Source organism: Thunnus thynnus, chromosome 11, assembly GCF_963924715.1.
Source record: "Thunnus thynnus chromosome 11, fThuThy2.1, whole genome shotgun sequence".
Classification (NCBI taxonomy): Eukaryota; Metazoa; Chordata; class Actinopteri; order Scombriformes; family Scombridae; genus Thunnus; species Thunnus thynnus.
The window spans coordinates 20927365-20949924 of NC_089527.1; the positions used below are offsets into that span (position 1 = coordinate 20927365).

The 22560-nt window shown below is 41.3% G+C and overlaps 1 protein-coding gene across 1 annotated transcript; it reads right to left on the reverse strand.

Moving 5' to 3' along the window:
* Positions 1-16593: 16593 nt before the first annotated feature.
* On the reverse strand, positions 16594-22176 carry slc5a3b (solute carrier family 5 member 3b). Its single transcript, XM_067603721.1, has 2 exons — positions 21875-22176; positions 16594-19741 (listed from the first exon to the last, which is right to left on the reverse strand). The coding sequence occupies exon 2, from the start codon at positions 19443-19445 to the stop codon at positions 17310-17312; it is 2136 nt and encodes a 711-aa protein (XP_067459822.1). The 5' UTR covers positions 19446-19741; positions 21875-22176; the 3' UTR covers positions 16594-17309.
* Positions 22177-22560: the final 384 nt, after the last annotated feature.

Sequence of the window (22560 nt, forward strand, 5' to 3'; positions counted from 1 at the left end):
CAAGCTTTTGATTGCCAGGTTGTGAAAAATCCCTTTGCTGTTGTTTGAACTTTCTATTCGGTAACAATGCGGTTATACAGGTTGGTAATTCATAAATGCAAGGGGTTTTTTTCACTTTGTAATGAGCCATCTGCAGCTTTAAATGTCAATAAATAATTTAAAAATGCTTTTTAATTAATTAAGTCAGCAGTTGTATACATCGAGTAAATGGTCAAACAGTTCACTAAAAAGGATTTTTCACAAAAATTCCTTTATTTATAGCTTATAACTGATCTATAAAGCATAAGTGAATGATTTATTAACATTATTAAGCAATTACTTCCAACTTATGAGCCTCATATAGTGCCTTATTATTGAGTTATACTAATGTATATGAAAAAGATTTCAAAGCTGCAATACTTTTACCCTCAACATAAAGAATGCTGTATTGAATGCATTTTACTTTTATATAATAATGGTACCCATTATTCTGTTTAGGATATTTCATTTTACATTTTCTGACCAATGAACCACAAATTATTGTCTCTTTCATAAGAGAGTGAGTAGAATGCATTGGAAAAGTATCTGACAGAGGAAAATATGAAAAAAAGGCCCATATGATGTAAATACTTGAGTAAATTCAAAGTGTGACAAAAATGTTGTGAAGTATATCTCCCCCTGGGTGTAAACAAGCTGTGGACTGAAATAACCAGAGGCGCAGTGACTTCATTACAAGCCTGGCTGGATTAAACATCAGTGGTCAGAGACGGACCGGAACAGCAACAGAAACCCCAAGGCATGACTGACATATGCAAAAGAGAGGGACGTGCCACCGGAGCCAGTGAACCATAAACCCCCTACTAGGCTTGTATGTTACATAAACTCTGAAATGCAGATTCACATACACACACACACTGACGCCATGATGTGCCTATTTATTTATTCATACATAGAGTCAAAGTGCGTTGTGTTGCGTCACATGCTAAGTGTCTGTGGTTATGCCATTCCTAAAGCGAAAACATAAATCAGTTTTCTGTGAGCCACAGGAATCAGCATACATTATTATATAAATGAGTACAATCACAACTTTGATGAGTTTTCAGTTGGCAGAGTACCCGCTCCCCTGGCTAATGCAAGGAATTATATGTAGGCTACTTGCTATTCAAATGATTCATTAGATTTTTGAATTGAATAGAAATAATTCATGCAGTAACTTGTGATGGGATTGATCCAAATCTTCAAATCTCTCCCCTCTGATTTTTTTGACATTAGGGGCGCCAGTACATCTGTACTTTTCCACACATGCAAATGAGGCTTCTTGCTTCCGTTACCACTCCCTCTGCTGTTGCAAGTGATTATTACTCTCATTATCTCACTGATCTGCTTTGACGGTAAATACATGTGAACTCTGGCCTAGTAAGGGTAGAGATAAACAAGACTATGTCAAAACCTAGTATGTGGCTGAACCGTGTATGAGCTAACTTCATCATTCAATCAGGCAGCAGTCACTCGGGGTGCATTCAGATACCTATACTACTGTTTAGTATGCAAGAAAAGGACCTAGTATGTCCCACTATATAGTATGTGAAATGCATTATGCCAAAGGTAGCAGGATGTCCTACTACTTCTGGTCGCATTTTGCAGTATGCAAGTCAGCATGTTTTTCTGTCTTTTCTGACCCACAATCCTCTATGAAGCAGAAGATACATCACATCAACTGAGCTGCCAAGAGCACAGACCAATGACTGCGTATTGACAGTGCAATGATGGAAGCTTGTGCAACAACAGAAGCAGCAATGACAGATGAAGTGGTATGTCCCACCTGTATGCAGCATATTCTGTCTGGATATTCCAAATTAGGCTTTATTACGAATGTAGCATTTTCCAATTAAGACAGGTGGAATATGCCAGTATTATTCATGTTTTTGGAGTATTCTTTGGACATGTATACAGCGCATTCGGAATATGCATCTCAATTGGGGTTTTTACCGTAATTTGCGACACACGGCCTCTTGCCTGTTTACGGTCAGCTCTGTGCGTTGTCAACAAACCAACTAGCCAACAGTTTGCCAACAGAAATGCTAAATTGTTGTTTGGCAGACAGTCACTTATAGGATGGGTGGACAAAAAGAAATATTTCATGATGAAGGGAGTTAATTAAGCATCTAGATCCATTTTTTAACTTCTCATTGTGCACATTTAGGGTGTTTCTAACTGTAAATTTATTTATAAACTAATTTGTTGGAGCCACTGTGTGTAAAAGTTGCATATTTCAAATTGTCACTGGCAGATTTGATCAAGTGTAACGAGTTATCTCCATGAGATGAATGAAAACACCGTCTCCAGCTGCCTTTTTAATGTTTCTTGCTGACTCATTTTAAAATGAGAACCCAGGGGGTGTTAAATATGCACTTGATGGCTACATACATAATATTATGTTAAAAGACCAAGTCTAAAGCTCCATGTCCCGTGCAAATAATCTCAGCAGTTGATGATTAATGCAGAAGACACGGAAATAAAGTAACGTGAGAACTGTGTGAATGGTGTTTGACAGACGTAACACTATCTCGGGCTACGAGTTTAGCTAGGTTTATTGAAGGGTAAACATCCCGCAAATTCAATAAAGAGCGACAGAGGTGCTAACTTTCTATTCAAATGATTCATCAGGTTTTCAATTCAATAGAAATAATTCATACAGTAACGTGTGTAGGGAGTAATCCACATCTCTAAATCTCTCCCCTCTGATTTGTTTGGCATTAGGGGCGACAGTACATCTGTACTTTTCCACACATGCAAATGAGGCTTCTTGCTTCCATTACCACTCTCTCTGCTGTTGCAAGTGATCATTACTATTATTATCTCACTGAACTACTGTGACAGTAAATACATGTGAACTCTGGCCTAACAAGGAAAATAGATTAAGGTTATTCAGGTTATTATGGATTAGGGGTAGTTTAAAGACCAATACAAGACTGGGTATTAATGAATGTTGCCACCAGTTCATAATGAAACATCTATTAGCGATACTGTGATAGCGTCTTTACCATCACATTATTGTTAGATGCGATGCAAGGTCAGAACAGAAATGGGTAAATCTCTTATGTGTGTTCCAAACTGATATCCTAGAGAGTTTGTCATTGCCTATTTTGAACAATCCTTTATTGAGAGGCCACCATGTGATCGGCCACTCCCACACAACTGAATCATGTTTTGACAACAACTTGGAACAAAACATACTTCTTGGCATTTGTAGTACCCCTTGTTTGTTGATTTAAGATGGCTTGATAGTTATGCTTAGCATCGTTATTTTTACCATCTCCTCTGCTTATCCTTAAACCATAAATTAGAAAACAAGCCTATGCAGCCAACTCAAGGATAGATGAGATACTAAATTGTTGTTTGGCAGACAGCCACTTACAGGATGGGTGGACAAAAAGAAATATTTCATGACAAAGGGCTTTAATTAAGCATCTAGATCAACATTTTAACTTCCCCAACGCTTTCTCTTTGTGCACATTTAGGGTGGCTGCCAAGACCAGCTTTCACTAAGGGATGTGCTAGTTGTAAATGTCAATGTAACCCCACAACCTACGTAGTTAGCTAACAATATGCTCCTTGGCTTTAGAAGCAGCCACTATAAGCTAGATAGTTGTATTCTTGTATTACCGACAATCAGATTATGTAAGCATGTAAGCAAAAAACCAAAAACAACAAAAACCTCTTTAAATGTCCAGCATTGCTCTTATTATAGCCTCATTCACACTGCTTCAGAGTGGAGAAATCCAAAGCTTGATAGGCTTATCTTGCCTGTAGAGATTCGGACAATCACTGTTTGGGGACGGGGTTGGACAATTTTCTTCTTGCTGAACTTAGACTAAGCTTCATTTTTTACATTTTGAATTAATTGTATGTACGTATCAGTATGTCATCACATTCATTGTATCAGTTCAATCAGTGGCAAATGGAAAGCACCAAAAATATCGACTGGACAAATATCACTATATTTTAACTAATGTAACAGCAGCAGATCTGTTCCATTTCATAGTTGCTGATTACTTGAAGATAACAGGATGCATACATACAGAAAGAGAGTGGAAGAAACTGGGAGGTAATTAGGCTCACATCCCATTTCATTTTTTACTCAGGGCACATTGTTATGTGCCATTGTTATGGGTTTATCCGGCCATGATGATAGATGGAGCAGGAGTGCATCAACAGTACAGCGGCTTAACTACAAGCCCAAGCCTGAACTATCCAAACACTCACCTGTATTGACATGCCTATATACTGTACTTCTGATAACACACCCATCTTTCTATTATACATACTGTAAATATGTCGCTTCACACAGGAAACTGCAAAAAATGGTATAATAAGACTTAAAGTCTAGCAAAAAAGGCTAAAAAGGAAAGCTTGAAACATTAAACACTCAGCTTTTAACCTGAGGGGTCACTGTCCCGCTCTCTTCTCTTAAATATTTCCATACCCCCTCACCTAGTTTTTGGAAGTAGTTTCAATGAGTTCATAGTCACATGCTGTGAAGGGAGCATGTGAGAAGAGTGATAAGAATTGTTTTTCTCTACATAAAGTATGACTTACAAAAATGAAAACTGTTGATAAGGTTTGCTTTATTACATATAAACTGAAGCTGCTATATTTCTCATGTGTCATAACTCTCCTCTTATCAATAACTCATTGCTTCCATATCAGCAAACTCTTTATCAGAAGTGTACGCCACGTTGTTGATTTGTCACCAATCAAGAATGTTGTTGTCACTGGTGGGTTTAAGCCAGAAAGAAAGGAAACAGCTTCACAAGTCTATGCTTCATTGATTCTCATTCATTGTGTCGCGGAACTAGACACTATTCTTCCTACTGTTATTATTAAAGGAGGTAAATATTTCCTTTTCCCATTGAAGCTCTATTCCATGGATTAATGCCAGAATCCCAGGCATGCCGCTGTAGTTTAGTCGGGGCTGTGTATGGGGAATGACAGGAATGCATTGACTATGTGTTTGCCGTATATTTGAAGGGTCACACCATATTCCCTACGTGGCTGCTTCCAGTATCACCCCAATAAAAAAAATAACAGGATGTTTTTAAAGTTGCTATTCAAAATGGCTGAATAACAAGTAGCTCTTTGACTGGAGTCAGAAAAGCCCCAAAAGACCTTAGTTGTGTTTGGAAAACAAACTAAAAAGCAGATACTGTATATATATTTTTTATATTAAATGGAATAAGTACATTGCTACAGCTTGCTAACAATAACAACTAGCAATTTTTAATTTCAGTTGTGGCTAATAACCATAATTCCATCTTTCCATTGCAATGATATTTGGGAGATAATTCATAATAGGAATATATAAAACAAAACATCTAATTTGTATAGTGCTTCTCACCCATAAAATGCATCAGTATCCTCTGATTTCTCCAATCTCTACTGATTTTCCTAGAAGCAAAATGCAGAGATCCTGGAAAGTTTGTGCACTCGAGGACGTCCTCTGCACTTCCTCTACAGAGCTGAGATTGGCCAGTTATGCAGGTTTTCACCAAGTGAGCTGACTGACTTGCTACCTGGTTAAGTGTGCTTATAATAACATTACCTGAGCCAGCTGGATGGTGGCTGTAACTAAAAACTGCTGTCTGTTTACTTTCTGTGGAAAAATATTGTACATCACTGATACAATAAACATAAGGGGAATGGCTTGTTTGTGCTACTGTTTGGAACCAACTGGACGGGTCTGCGAGAGAACAGTCTACAGGCTTCTCGACATAAATCTTGATACTTGATTGATTCTTTGCTGACAGATGCTACAGTTTCATACATTTCAGTTGTTTTATTGTTTGTTTTTAAAATACACTATATACCCAGGAATCTCTGGAAAGCCATATTGATATTGAGTGGATTATACTGTTGTAATAGATTGAAATTTTAATTTTGTGAACACATTTTAAGGCTTATTGTCTTCATGTCAGATGTGTATCTTTTTTTATTTAATAATCATGACACAACACTAGTGATGCAATACAAGGTTGTGGTATTTTTACTGAATTGCAAAGACGACACATTAAAACGTCAACACGTTAATCAGTTTTCTCTCCAACATAACCCAAACACCATCAACAGGGATAACAGGGAAAATTTGCCTCTCTCAATGAGACCAAGAGAGGTCAGCAAGCCTGATGCCCGCAATGCTTTATCCCTGAACTGCCTAACTGCCACTTGTCCCTGTCCAACCCAGCTGTTACAGTACATGAAATGTACATTGGTTGCTGCTCAGTTGTCAGAAACATATGGAGTTTAAGGCATTCTGTCACCTCCTCCTAAGCTCAACATTTCATTTCAAACCTTTATGTGGCAGAGTGGTGCCGTAAGTTGCCTCAACAACACCACCGGGTGAATTTCACTGCCAGAAATTATTAAATTGGGAGTTAACTACAAGCAAATGAGCAAGACACAGGTTCGATAATAAATTCCACTTGGGCAGAGGACATGTTCAATTAAAAATAATTTATTAGACAAAATATGAGAAGAAACAAAAAACGGTAATTGGGTAAAAAATGTCAGCCACCAGGGCGCAACCCAAGAATTAATGGCACAGGAAGGCGAACCAAAAAGGGATTGAAGACAGGGCTGGGGCTTACCAAGGCAGCAGGGATCAAACCAAGGCAAGGGAATTCACAAAACAAAAGAAAGCCACCCGTGACACAGCAAACCAGCAAACAAAATCGGGGGTGCGAAGGAAACCCACCACCAGGGGAGTGGACTGCTGCCTGGGTCCCCAGCACCTGTCAAGTAAAAGAAAAGAAAATTAATATACAGCAAACAACGACGGTACAAAAGCACTGGTGGTGACAATACAATCTAACACAATTACAGAGTCCCCAAATTAATATTTACAGAACAATGAAACACCAAAAGAACCCAAATTGTTTTAATTCTTCACACAAATTAAAGAAGAAAATAACTGACTAAATAAGGGGAATAACTATGTCAGTAAAACAAAATACACGGAAACAATAAGAAAATGACCTATTTAAAAAGGATTACAGACTGAGTGGCCAGAGCTGTACACAGGAGTCACCACGCAGCTCAGTCAGCAGGACAGCTACGCCGCAAGGCATCAGCTGTGAAGCAGCAGTGGTGAAACAATAGCTGAAACAGCAATAAGTGAGAAAATACCAAAGCAGCAGCCGTATTTAGGGGGTGGTGGCCGGTGCTAAGTCACACACCTCAACAGCCTCTACAAAAAGGGAACAAATGATTTTTATTAACAAATCTGGTGAATGATTAATTATTTTAAGTTGAGTTCCATTCATGGTTAATACCTACCAGCGGGCACTGGCACAGCCTCCCCGACGATAGGAGGGAGAAGTTGGTCTGCAGTTTTGCTTTGCTGCAAGGGAGTTATCAACATGTCAGTCAGCTGAGAGCCACACACACAATTGTTAAAGATAGGCAGACAACGCTGACTCACCAAGGGAAACAAAAAGCGACCATGCCAGGCCCCAAGTGGGTCAAGCAGTCCCTCCACACCAACAGCAAGCGCTCATGTCCCAGGCTGAACAATGGGCTTCAACATGTCCTGATGCACATTCTTGACCTTGTGCAGGTCACTTACAGGAGCAACTGTGTATACAGTACCATCACCGAAAGGGGGTTTCACCACCTGGTAGACCACAGAGCTCCAAAGATCCTGGATTTTGTGGCGGCCCCTAGCGCTGTGATCCCTCAGATACACCCTCTGGCCCACTGTCAGTGGTGCATCTCGGACAAGTTGGTCATGCCGCTCTCTTCGTCCACTGGCAGCAGCCAGCAAGCGCTCACGAGCACCCTTGAAAGCGACACAAAGCCTGGCCTGATGTTCGGCCACCCAGTCCTGTACTTCACCAGGTACTGGATCCTGGACCTGACCCAAGAGAAAGTCCACAGGAAGCCGTGGTTCCTGTCCAAACATCAAGTAAAAAGGGAGACTCCCCAGTGCCCTGATGAGGCGTGGTGTTGTAACAGAAAAGTACCTCAGGCAAACAAGAGGGCCAACCCTGCTTCCGTGAAGCTGGAAGGGTGCGAGGGAGGTTGTGCAGAGTTCGATTGAACCGCTCGCACTGCCCATTGCCTGCAGGGTGATATGGAGTGATACGAGACTTTGCGACTCCATACAGGCAGCAGAGCTGGTGAATCAAACAACTCTCGAAGCTTCTTCCCTGGTCTGAGTGGAGGCGACTCAGAACACCAAACTTGTAAAACCACTCAGACAATAAAACCTCAGCCACAGTGGGGGCCCGTTGGTCTCGTGTGGGGACAGCTACCGTGAACTTACTGAACACGTCAGTCAAGACAAGAACATTCTCTAACCCTCCCCAAGATGTCTCCAGCAAGGTGAAGTCTAGGGCCAAGATCTCATTTGGCCTAGACGCAAGCAAATGACCCATAAAGCTATGTGGTACACATCCAGAATCATTGGCTACCTGGCAGTGCTCAGTCTTGGACCCATTGCTTGATGTCGGTGAACATGCCTGGCCAGTAGCAGCGCTGCCAGACTAGTTCAGTAGTCTGTTCAATACCTTGGTGGCCATGTTCTTGATGTAGCTTGTTCAAAGTCTCCTGCTTAAGAACTGCAGGCAGGATGAGTTGGAAAAATCCTTCTCCCCCATCTGGACGGAAAACCTGACAGAAAAGAACACCATCTCTCTCCACTAGGCGGTCCCACTGATGCAGCAGCACAACAGCTGGCCTGGATAGCTGTCACCTTTCAGTGGGGGTAGGCTGAACCTTTCACCACCAAAACGTCAAGATGCCCTTCAGGAGGGGGTCCTTCTCCTGTAAGGACCAGAGGTCGGACACAGAGTGGGATGGAAGAACTGAAACCATGAGTTGCAGACACCACAGGGTGCTGAAGACTGGTCGGGACAGGAGTACCTGGCAGGGAATGTTTGACCAAGTCTGAACCAGATACATACTGTCGTAACAGGGCATCAGCATTCCTATTGCTGCGACCTGACCGATATTTTATATCAAAATCAAAAGCAGCGAGTTGGGCAGCCCATTGTTGCTCTGTGACTCCCAATTTGGCAGATTGAAGATAACTCAATGGGTTAAGCCTCAAAGCTTTCCTCACACTGAAGGGTCCATGCCTCGTCCAGAGACTGCCTCAACCCCTTTTTTGACTTTGTGCCTGCCAGCTTGGCCACCAACTGATGTAGAGGAGCTGCCAGCTTTGCAATGCCCTCCACGAAACACTGGTAATAGCTGGCAAACCCTAAAAAGGAGCGCAACTCTGAAATATGGGTGGGGCGCTGCCATTTAGCCACCACTTTTACCTTTGCTGGGTCTGTGGAGACTCCCTGGCTGGAGATGATATGCCCCAAATAGCCAACCTCTTGTTGGAAAAAGGAACACTGAGCTTCACCTTCAGGCCTCCCTGTTTAAGCCGACCAAGGACCAGTTCCAGCCGCTGGAGATGTTGCTAAACAGAGGACGAGAAGACAATTATGTCATCCAGGTAGAGGAGCAGGGACTGAGCACCAAACATCTTCTGCATCAGCTGCTGGAAGGTACTTGGGGCATTGCACAACCCAAAGGGCATGCGGTTGAACTCGAAAAGGCCAAAGGGTGTACAGAAGGCCATTTTGGGCTTGTCTTGCTCGGTCACAGGGACCTGGTTGTAAGCACTAGCAAGATCAATTGTAGAGAACCAGCAGACCCCGGAGAGTGTATCCAAGCTCTCCTCGATGCGAGGTAAAGGGAACGCATTCTTCCTGGTCTTGCTGTTCAAAAGGCGATAATCTAAAGGCGATAATCTACGCACAAGCGTAGGCTCCCATCCTTTTTCCTGACCAGGATGATGGGAGAAGCATAGGGGCTACTGCTCTCCCTGATGACGTGGGACTCAAGAAGCTGGTTAATGTGGGCCTTCATCGCCTCGTACTCCGATGGAGGAATGCGCCGGTACCTCTGTCGGACTGGAACATCATCTAACTGGGGTATGTCATGTGGAATTAGGTTGGTGCACCCCAAGTCACCATCATGAACTGAAAAGACTGATTGGTACTTATGTAGCAAAGATCGTACATCTGCCTGCTCGTGCTCAGCCAATGCAGACAGATCCAGTGAGTTGACTCGGTCTGGCACTGGGGTGGTGGCTAGGTGGGAAGAGACAGTGGCCACCTCGGGCTCCACTTCAGTCACTCCAGCAAGCTGACGACCTGGGCAGCGGCTAAGACACCAAGACCAGTCCGTGGGTAAAGAAGAACATTGTTTGTCCCCACATTGACCACTGGGATGTAGGCTGTACCCCGGACGACCTGGACCAAACATGGAGAAGCCAACAACCCAGCTGGCAGACCAGACTCTGGGGGCTCAATCGCTCCACCAGGTATGCACACTGCACTTACCCCAAACCCTCACAGTGCCAGTGGAGATCCTTGGCTCTTGGGTAGGAGAGTAGTGACACTCCTGCAAAGCTTGCAGGACAGGACCCGGTGCCTGCAATACAGCAGCATCAAAAAGGGAAGGGCCAAATGTTCCAAAGAGCTCTCTATAATGGTGAATGACATTCATCCCCAGGATTCCAGTAGCCTATGTAGAAGGTTGGCTAGTCATTTAGCTGCCTGCAGCTGTAGCCACCGACAAGAACGAAGGCGATCATAGCCCCAAGGTGCAAAATGTGCCAGGAGCTTTCTGTGATGGTAGACACCATGGAACCAGTGTCCTCCCCGATGATAGGAGGGAGAGGTTGGTCTGCAGCTTTGCTTTGCTGCAAGGGAGCGATCAACATGTCAGTCAGCTGAGAGCCACACGCACAGTTGTTAAAGATAGGCAGACAACACCAACTCACCAAGGGAAACAAGCGACCACACTGGGCCTGCAGTCCCTCCACACCAACAGCCAGCTGCACACACACACAGAAACACCAGCATTACCAGTGCACACACAGCACCGACTGCGCACTTGAATGGGAGAGGGTACACTGGCAGAGCACATTACCTTTGAATGACAGTGAAGCACGTTGGCGGCAAGCAATCACGCCAAAATGCCCATACTGCTCCGCCAAGCCAGGCTGCAGCCACCACACACCAGAATCATCCAAGGAAGGATAGAGAGGAAGAGGTGTGGTCAGGTACCTTGCCTATGTAGGTGCGCATGGTGCCTCCCAGCAACAGCGCACTAGGAACTGGCACAGTGCCACACGGTGGCATGGAGATCATACGGCCACATTTATTTAAACTCGAAGAATGAGAATGAATAAAAAGCAGTTAAAACAGTTACACATTGAAGCAGGGAGGTTTGTGATCATGGTTTTAAATTGTCCATAGGTTAGTAGAGTATTGATTTTTAGCATGTGTTGAAGATCATTCCAAGAATTGGGGGTACTAAAGTAAAAGGCTGACTTTCCAAATTCAGACCCTGCTTGGGGGACCTTAAGCATAAGCCAGTCATTTGAGCAAGTTAGATAAGGTCCAAAGCTCCAACCCAGCGTCATTGCAATGTAATATGGTAGCTTTCCAACAATGGCTTTACAGATAAGCAAATACTAATATATATTACACCTGTCTGCCAGAGAAGACCAACTCACCTTTTCATACAGGATACAATAGTACTTTAGCTATCACCAGTAATAAATGTGAAGGCAGAATGATAGACCATGCGTGGGGTTTAAGAGTGGAAGGAGCAGCATTTCCATAAGTTATAACTGATAGGAAACCTGCTTCAACAATCCTCTCTCTACTAATCATAGGGAAGTGGGTTCTGCTTCTGTAAAGCCAATCTTTTATGCAGTTTGCTGACAAGATTGTCTATATGGTATTGTAATAAATCTGAGTTCAAATAGAGACCAGAATTTATGTGGGATAAATGTCAGAGACCTCAGAATAACCAACACCAGACCACAAAAGTATCAGGCAAAATGACAATCTTCACTAACCACAGCTCCTAAAGCCCCAGCCCTAACTAACTAAAGGAGGCAGCAGATCTCCCCTCCTAACACAGGAACTCACTAACTCCCTATCGTACCTGGCTTCGTTGCTGGAAGCTCGCTCCCCAGACCTACACACACAAACGCCCGGCTCTTCCCTACCCTTTTTCCAGAGTTCAGCAGGCTGCGCAATCAGTCCCACCTGACGTTCAATCACACCTGATACTCATTAGTTCATCGCTTGTCAGTCCAATGAAGGTATCTTCACCAATTCACATCACAGTATTTAAATGTAAATATCTCATCATGCCAGATGCCAAGATATTTATAAAGAGGGCAGTTACAGGTAAATAAACTAAAGAAACAATGATTGTTTGAACTTAAAACAGTATGGCTGTTACTAAATGACAATAGGCCTTTTTAACAACAAATTTTGACCTGCCACAGTAGGAAAACCACAAGTATAGCTCTGTTCCATTAAAGTGTCCCAGTAAACCATGACAGTGTGACAGTGAGCCAGCATGCACAATATCAGGACTGAAGGGAATTCAGCCACCATTAATATTATTATGCAAACCTGTGCTTTTCCTACTGTGACATTTCAAAATGTCTTCCTCAATAAAGATCTATCAATGAACTGTGGGTTAATAGCTAAATAGTAAATACTTAATATATACTTAATAAATACTTAATACTTAATACTACCATCATTATTTCATTTGTTATCAGGCACTGCAGGCTCAGGCTCAGACAACCGTAACTACATTATTTTCATATCCTCCTTTCATGTTGAACCCCTCAGGCAGTCCTATATCCCACCTCTTTTGCCAGGATTGACAGACCTTGAACCCAAAAGTTGCAAACAAACTCTCGCACACTGTCTAACTTGCGATGATAAATTTATTTGCAACGTTTCTGTGCTAGACCTTCATAAAGCAAATAGTTTGTGACAATGAAATAAAAAGATGGCTTCCAGTCTTGCAGTCTTCTATCCAAACTATTTGCCTGACAATGGTCTAGCATGGAAACGTCACAAATAAATGTATCATTGCAAGTTAGATAGTGTGCAAGAGTTTGTTTGCAATTTTTGATCCATTCGTCCTTTTCCTATGCACCTGTCTCATGAAACAGATATGCAAAGTGTTCTTCTATTTTGAGACCTTAAACCCAACCACAGCCCTACACCATATCTTAAACATCCACCTATAACCTGAACCATTCAATTAGTAGAGCTTGTAGACAGCATGACAGGAAGTGCTGCCTTTAGAAGATCAATTAAGGACATGAATGTTTCTGTATTACACATCCCTGGCCAGAAGATTATCCCCCTAAAAGATCCCAAACAGTAATAATAAGTAGACATAACATTGGCAGATGGCTGGGTCACTGCTAAGACACACACAGACTACCAATAGGGTGTAAGCAAAGACTTAGTAGTTTACATTTAACTTATGGTGTTTCATTGGAGAAAGTCCTGCTCAGCATGCCTTTAGGCAAATAATCGTATCTTATCCTCCACAGAGAGCATCTGACACTGATATGTTGTTATGCTAGGAAAGGTTCTTTGTTCTTCTGCTTAGATATGTAACTTTTATATATGTGAATTTGACTTTTCATGCAGTTTTTGGCAAACCTACACAGCAAATAACTATATAATATATGAGTAAAGTCATATAAAATGAAACTTTTTGTTTATGTTACATGTAGCAACTGAAAGAAGACAGTTCATCCCATCTAATAATATCATTATTACAACGCAGTGAAGCCATTTGGAGCATTTGTTTCAGGCTATTGTCCGTGTTTTCAATGTCCAAAATAGACAATGAACAAAGCTTGGCCTGGATGCCAGTACTTTTCCACAAGGACAATATCATTAGTTTCCTCTTGGAAAGAGGGAGGGTATGAGTCGGGTCACGGTTGGTGGAGGAGTAAAATGTGTGGGAGAGGTGGAATCATCAGTGACAAAGAGAATTCAAAATAATTTGAATTACAGGGCTGTTAATCTCACAGTGTGTGTTGAGTATTACAGTAACTAAAATAGGTATAATATATTAGGATACAGCTGTAGTGTTTTAAGGGACAGAGAGGGCATAGTCTTATCATCTCAGTAATAACAATAAAGAATTTATTGTTCAATTAATCATTTATTTGACGGCATGCATGCCTGAAGGCAGCAAAGGGGTTCTCTTTTAGCAAAGGTGAAGTAGGGTTGACCTTTTGCAATTTCCTTTAACACATGAAATGAACAGAACTGTGCACTTCCTCAAATTTTCAGGAGACATTAAAAATGATTTAAATGTACCATTATCAGTTACTGATTTACCTGCATTGGTCAAAATACCTGCTAAAAACCTGTTAGGTGTGTAGGACATTTTTTCCATTTTATTCCCAACTTCCCACTGCCCTGTGGGTGTATGTATTCTAAACTACTTGAAGCTAGTCATAGTGAATCAGTGATATGAGTCATTGGCTAAATGGGAATGAAGATCATGGCCTCTAAATGCCACCCTCTGACTAAAAGAGAGATTAATTCTACTGTGTTGATTGGATCGCTTTTAAAAACACACTGTTAGTCAACACATTATCTAACCACATGACATTGCCAAATTTTGTATATTGCCCCTTTCGGCTTCACAACAAGCAGCATTACATTTTGAAGCTGTGTTTTCATGAGGTCACTTTTAATTTACTCTTACTTTCAGAAAGTTACAGAGGTTTAATATTTGGTTGACAGACAGTAAATCGATGCATGGAGCTAAACTGGCAAGAAGTGTAGATCTGCAAACCACTGATCCTAGCTTTTTGATTGGTTGAAGCCTGGAATAACCCAATCCTCTTCTGGCTCTGAGCAGATTAATAAAGCCTCACTGGGGTTTATGTAATCCCAGTCAACAATAACAGAAAAGCCCCAAAATATATAGTGGTAATAAAATGATTCATTACCATCTTCACAATGTGACATAACTTGGAGTGGAGTCTACAACTAATCTGGTTTAAATTAAAATCACTTTGCCATTTCTTTAAGACTTGAACCAATTGAAAATAACTTGGAACCAGCTGATAATCACATGATCCATAAAGAATGTCTCTGGTGTTGCAATATTTTTTCATAACCTACAAATGAACAAATCAACTGACTTTACAAGAAATTAAACGCATATTACAATGAGTCTTTATTTCAAATGGATAATTATGTTGGACAAAACTTCACTGTATCTTGTAACCAACGTTAGCCAGTGTGGCAAGAGAGTTCCTCTGGCTCCGGAGTGGCTGGGACTGTATAATTTCCTGCTGTCATTTCATTTCTTTCACAACATGAAGAATGAAAACACATTTGTCTTTTTGTCTCCACAGAAACTTTATTTTCAGTCTCTAAAAATAAAATCCATAAAAATAACAATGTATATTCTCTCAGAAACAAAGAAAAAGATTTAAAGCTGTTTGCCACACAGCAATCATCACTTATCAATCTTCCATATATTATGCATCATCTTTACCAGACATTGATAAGGATTGGCTTGTCATATTATCACATTGGTTTTTTGGACTAAGGTCATTCAACGCTTGTCAAGTTCCAAAATACAGTATAAACACTTTTTGTAATCTGAGGGTTGGGGTGTTGTTTTCTGTACACTTTACAGTGTGTAAATTATGACCAAAATCCAGGAACCCAGCAACTTTATGCACCTGGTAGAATAACCCTTTAAAATGTTGTGAGCAAGCTCATCCAGTGATGTGCTAATCCTGCAACAAAATGAAATGTCTTTTCTGCTTTGTATTATCATTCTCAAGTCTGATTTATCACGTGACTTTAACCAAATGTGCTGAACAGAAGTTTCAGGACGTAAAACTAAACCATTTATTGTGTTTTATCTGACTGACTTTTTTTTTTCCATTTAAGCATTGCACACTAAGACACATTTGGTAGGGAGGTTTAAAAAAGATGCACTTGAAACAACATTAAATTACATTATAGCACTGCAGTGCATTAAACGTACATTGACACACACAGTAGATACACAAGAGATCTCCTGCCATAGAAGAAATGTATAGTGTAGGTGACCCAATGAACCCAGAATTATACTGTACACAATGTTAACATAATACAACAGACTCAACACACTTTTCAACAATGTGAATCATAAAATGAGATATGCATAAGATATAAATTGATACAGAATCACGAGCATTGGTGCTTGTGGCTTTTTGTTATGATGCAATAGTAGTGCATAAAAAGCTGTATGTTGGTTTTGAAATGTAACAGAATACAGCCACAAAAAATATCAAAACAAAAAGACAGTAGTAGAAATATATCTCATTAAATAATAGCTGTACAGCTCCAGATATGACTGGAATTTGGTCATCTGTGACAACACTGAACAGCCAATCAAAATGGTTGAGTACCATACTATGATAAATTTGGCTATTTACTCTCTTAGGATGGAAAAATAATAATCTTTAAAAAGGATTTTTAGTCTTGTGCTTTTCTTTCCATTTTCCGTGCTGCAAACATACATAATACCAGATAATAATTTTAAGCTTAACATTTGATGATCAATAATTTTTGATACAATACCTAAATAAAATCAATTATAAAAATGGTCATACATAACAACAGCAGAGAAGCAATGCTTCATAGCACTTAATATTAACTGTTTTACAAACTTCGTAATGGTCCCCAAATAAAAGAGAGGCTTGGATATGATTTACACATATTCTCTCTAGCAGAGAATTGGACATTTATTAGGTAACTTACTAAACAACCTTGACATTAGTGTCCAGGGACCAATAAAATTAAAAAGTCATCACATAGTTGTACTTCTACTGATATAATGCAGTACTAACCATAGTGTTCAATGGCTGAAACTTAAAAACAAAATTGTCATGGCCTATAAGCTAAAACTGTTTTAGAGTTACTACAGACATTTGTATGCTACACCAGCAACTAAGCCTACAGTCACTGTCAACAAGAGAGGGTAAATAAGCTTAAATCACAGAATGTTTTTCACCATACAAAAAAAAAAAAATGAAGATAAGTGCATATGTCAAATAAGGCAAATATTAAATTCACTTAGAGTACAACAATTCTAAAAATCCCAGTAGATATTCTGAATGCAGGATTAACAAGCGCTGTACAAAAAAAAGACACACCAGTGCCAAATAAGCTTCATAGTCATAAAGGAGAACATTTTTTTATGTGGAGAAGCTTTAATCATTTAAAAAATGATTAGAATAAGCTTAGATCCCTGTTAGAGAGCTACAAAAGACAACTGTAAATATTACAGACAGAGCTTCTTGAATCTTCAGAAAATTCAGCTGTTTGTAACAGCGCCCCCCCCCATACTCTCCCACTCCCACCCACACATAACCCCCATCTTCACAAAAGTCCCCACTATTAGTTCAGTGCAGGGTTGGACTACAATGAGAAATAAACAAACATGAAGATACCGACAGAGCAGACGAATACCAGACCCAAGTTGAGGAGAAGTTTGACTCTAGGTGGCTCATAAAGCATCTCTGCGATGAGTCTTGCATCATCTTGCACCACTTTTTGCTGAGCGCTCTGTGATCCCTCCTTAAATCCACAAAAACAGTCCAGTAAACGTATGCACCTGCTAGTCACCCCATTAGTGGGGCAGCCTTCCTCTGCTCGGATCATCTCTATCTTTCCATTACCAAATCGTTCAGCAGGGGTAATTGCAGGGGATGCTTCTGTACTTGGGGTTGTTGGGTCGTGGTCAGTAGATGGGACCAGCAGTTTGACATCTGCCCCATCTAGACATCTCTCGTTTCTGACATCTGGAGGCATTTCTTTGTGGAGGCTTCCATCGCCATTGCAATGGCTCTTCTCAGTCAGCCTGTACATTTCTTCTTTGTCCTTTATGGGAACTCTTTCAATGTTGCGGAGCCCCCAGACTGTGGTGGTGCGAACCTGCTCCTCATCTGGTGGAGAGGTGATGAGACTGACCACCACAGCTACCAGCCCTGAAATCCAGAACAGCCCTGCAGCCACATACATGTAGTGGACATGAACAATAAAGGCAGGTCTAGTATCTGGCTGGTCACAGCGAGGCTGGCGGTAGATGAATGCTAGGATAAGTCGTGTCGCGCCAAGTGTGAAACCTGTCATGCCTCCCCAAAATGCCCCTTTTTCATTACACCGTTTCCAGAACACTCCTAGCAAGAAGAGGGCGGCGATTGGTGGAGTGAGGTAGCCAGCAACTTCCTGGATGTAAAGGTATGTCTGTCCACCTTGCATTTCAATAATGACGGGGACCCAGGCTATACTGATTGCCACCATGAGCACAACAAACATGCGTCCCACCATCAGCAACTCGCGTGAAGTTGCCGCTCTCCGAACACTTTTGTAGATATCCAGGGTGAAGATGGTGCTTGCGCTGTTGAAGATCGAGTCGAGATCGCTCATCAGGGCAGCGATCATCACTGCCATCATCAGACCCCTGAGTCCCACAGGCATCACAGCCATGACCAGGCGAGGGTAGGCAATGTTTGAGCAGCCGGCCTGAGAGCCACACACTGCCATGCAGTGCTCTGGCCCGATGCAGGCTATCTCATCTGCAAACATGATCCGGGAGATCATGCCTGGAATGACTATTACAAACATAGGCAGGATCTTGAGAAATCCAGCCATTAGTGTTGAGCACTTAGCGTGAGCTATGTTCTTTGCTGCTAGTACTCTCTGAACAATGACCTGGTCTGCACACCAGTACCAAATAGATGCAGGGGTTTGGCCAAGAAGGAAGCCTGGCCAAGGGATGTCTTCATCCAGAGGACCACGAAGGATGCGTAGAGAGTTGGGCTTGGGCTCAATGCGGCAGGAGGGAGAGTAAGAGAAGTTTCCAGTGGCAATAATAGCAGAAACATTGGGAACTGCCTGCATGTACTTAGTCCTGACACCCTCTAGTCCACCAACTTTCACTAGACTGATGATGGTTAAGGTAAGGGCTCCACCAATCATCAACACTGCCTGAAGGGCATCTGTGTACAACACTGCCACCAAACCACCAGTGACAGTGAGCAGTGCAGTCATACTGATGAGCAGGACAATAGACACATAAAGGTTCCAACCAAGGGACTCCTGAATAAAGAGAGCTCCAGCATACAAGTCCACAGAAAGTTTGGTAAAAATGTAAAGCAACACAGACAAGAAAGCAAAGTAAACCTTCAGCCTGTTTCCACCGTAGCGTTTCGACAGGTATTCAGGCATGGTGTAGACTCCAGAGTGGATATACACGGGGACAAACACCCAGCCAAGCAATTGCAGAAGTAGAAGTGCATTAAACTCCCATGCTCCGACAGCAAAGCCACTTGCTGCTCCTGATCCAGCCAGGCCTATGAAATGTTCACTGCCAATGTTACTGACGAAGAGTGATGCACCTATCACTATCCATGTCATGGAACGTCCAGCCAGGAAGTAGCCAGTCACAGTGCTGCGATTGGCTTTCCACATGGCAAAAAACCCGATGACAAGCACCAGGACAAAATACAGTGCAACCACTGCTATGTCAGCCGTTTCCATTAAAGGACCCATTTTTATAGATTAAAAAAAAAAAAAAAAAAACTCTTGGAAATAATTCTCGTAGGAATACGAATCCGTCCAAAAATGGAATATATATAGTCAATGTTATAGATTTAATGAATACAAAAAAGTAGCAATGGAAATGCTCTGCTTTGGTTTGCTGTCTGGATGGAAGCTGTAGTATCCACCGTCAGGTCAAATTCACTAGGTGTGCTTCGGAGGGGGTTATCCACCGGCACTGAGGTCGTTCTAGTTTTAGAGGAGGATGTTGTACGCCTCTGGTCTAGAAAGGCCTAGAGTTAACATTCCTGCAAGACAGCAAAGACAAAGAAAAACGCCTCATTAGAGCCTTAATTTGAGCAGAAAATACACCGAACACAAATGAAAGTTCACAACAGCCTGTCTGAAAACACGATAAAAACAGAGGTTCAAAATTACTGCAGTCAAAACTGAACATCATATCATGATGAATAACATAAAAATATTAGAATTACTCATGTAAGATTTTATTCTATAAACCATGAAGATTAAAAGATAGCTGATTTTAATTAATTTTGTTTTGCAACTGCAGTATTTTTCCAGCACCAGTCCTTGGGTTTAGCCTGCCTATGACTTTCCAGATTAATCTTTTTAGCACAAAAGAATTCAAGCCATGCTACTGTAAACTTCAAAGAAAGCTTAATAACATTATGCAAGAAATCAAGGAGAGTCAAGAAGGAACAAACATGTGTAGCCAAGGACTATGCAGTTCCTACAGGACCTAATATGTGGCCTGACTTAAATCATCTTCAAAATCTTGCAACGGTTGGTTGGTTTAGGCTATGAATAAATAAAGAGTCGAGGCACGCATGACATCACCTAATCACACAAAATAAGCAATTTTTAAAAATGACATTCACCAATCATAACTCATACACACAACTAGATCTGTTACACCGACGTCACCAAATCTAGACCCTCTCTAAACCCTTGCTTAAAATTGCATTAAAAAAGTTATTAATATACAGCTTATTCAGTGTGCTCAGCATTAAGTAATTCAAATTCAACAAATACATGGAGATAATTGTGAGATGGGTCAAATTAAAGCCCATTTCAGCAAAAAGCAATATGCACAGTTGTGTGAGCACATCTGTTTTGTGTCACGAACACACACACACACACACACTTGGATGTCTGACTTCTCTTGAGGTTTTAGCACACTATGCATGGTAGAAAACAACCCCACGCCTCAGTCTTCACAACTAGGCTTTATGCATAACCCTCCCTCTCAATAAAAGAAGCCTTTGTTTTCATTTTACCATCTCATCATCAGGGGCTACAGTCCATGTGTTCACCATAAACTGTCCTGCAGACCCTGGCTCTGAAATGCAGCAATGTTGTTCAATAGATTAATATTTTTTAATTTGCAAGTTACATAATGCGGGATTCAAACATAAGCACTACCATCCAATATGTATGCCAGGACCTACTTTGAGAGCCTTCACTTAGTGCACTGCCAAAACATTAAAAATATGGTGTTGTTAGTGCCACGGGGACACACTTCAGCCCAGGTTGATTCATATAATAGGGTTAAATAGATAAAACAACAGGTGTAATTCTTCTATTCTTCCTCTTCAAGCAACAGGATATAAACTCAACTACAACCACTTCCACCAGTGTTGATAAAACTGGAGCCCTGCTATAAGAAAGTTCAATGTGAGAATCTGTGCCAGGGACACAAGAAGGTATTTACCCGGAGAGACGCCAAGGCGAGCCTGTCATGACATGCATGAATCACAGAGGATTCAATTAACTCAAGCATAAGTTATAGCAAATGCCTTGTAATCAAAATCAACTGCCAAAAAACATTTAAGCCCCAAATGACACCATTGATGAAAGAGTGGCATAATGGATAGCTGGTGTGCAGAACAATGCTGCTTTAATTAATTAGAGGCTGAGACTGACTTTTTGGATACAAAGGAGATGCGACACCAGTCCACGGCTAGGCATGTAGTGCACAGATGCACCTGCAGGAAATTTCTAGAACAGTCACTCATTCATCCGACCGCACAAGCTGCGCATCTTCAAGAGAGTTGTATTCCTCACTATTTGCTATTTTATGTGTACTACAGGATTCATGCGTGTGTATTTAACACTATAAAAGAAGTATGATATGTAATGTAAGCTCGTAAATATTTATCATTTCTTCCTGGCTGACGTCAGCGGTAAAAATGTAGGCCTGATGTCTCAACAGTAATAACAGTTAGCTAAGACATTTGTATAAGACAGTCTATGATAGATTAAGGGACATCACCGAAAACGCAGCTTCACAGTCCTAACACTGACATATATGACTACTTATTTTATATGATTTAAAAAAAACACTCGAGTACTCAAGCAGTCGTCACACATTGACTAACCGGCTCCAATGTTTTTACACAGATAAACACTAAATTATGTACCGTGTTAGCTGTTAGCAGACGAGCTAAAGATGCTAAAACGGCCACTCCACGCCCCTGTGGGGAGACACGAATGAGTGGCTCCTTCCTGAAAGAAACCGTCCACTCCAGGATCGCTGCTTTCCTCTCGTACCACGCAGTGCTCCTCCGTCAATATGTTGACTTGACGTTAGCCGCCAGCTTTCCTCTCTTCCAGGGTTCAAGGGTTTTTATAAGAACGGTGATAACTGTCAGACAATGCCGCTCGTTCCTCTCGTTTATAGGTAGAAGACAGCTTGGGTCCCCGCCCCACACGTGTAGCACACCCGTGACGCGTTTGAGTGCCTCTACGCCTACTGGAAATTGCTCCAACAATTCATCCCAGACTCTTGTAATATTGATCTGCATGTTAAGAATAAAAAAAATATTTTAAGTAATTGTCATTCAAAACCGAAAGTCAGTGCGGCCACTAAACGCACTCATCTTCCTTGTTTTAATTGCAGAAGAGTATTTTCACACTTTGTCTTAAGGTCTTCTAACTTAGAATGTATAGGTTTAATGTATTTATTTTATCAAATTAAAGGGAATTAAAGAGACACATCTCCTCTAAATAGTATAATACTTAAAAATCCCCTCCAGACATGTTTGTCTCTTGTGTTTTTGTGTCTGATATGTTTTTTTCACACAAAAAAAGACAATTATCTTGTTAA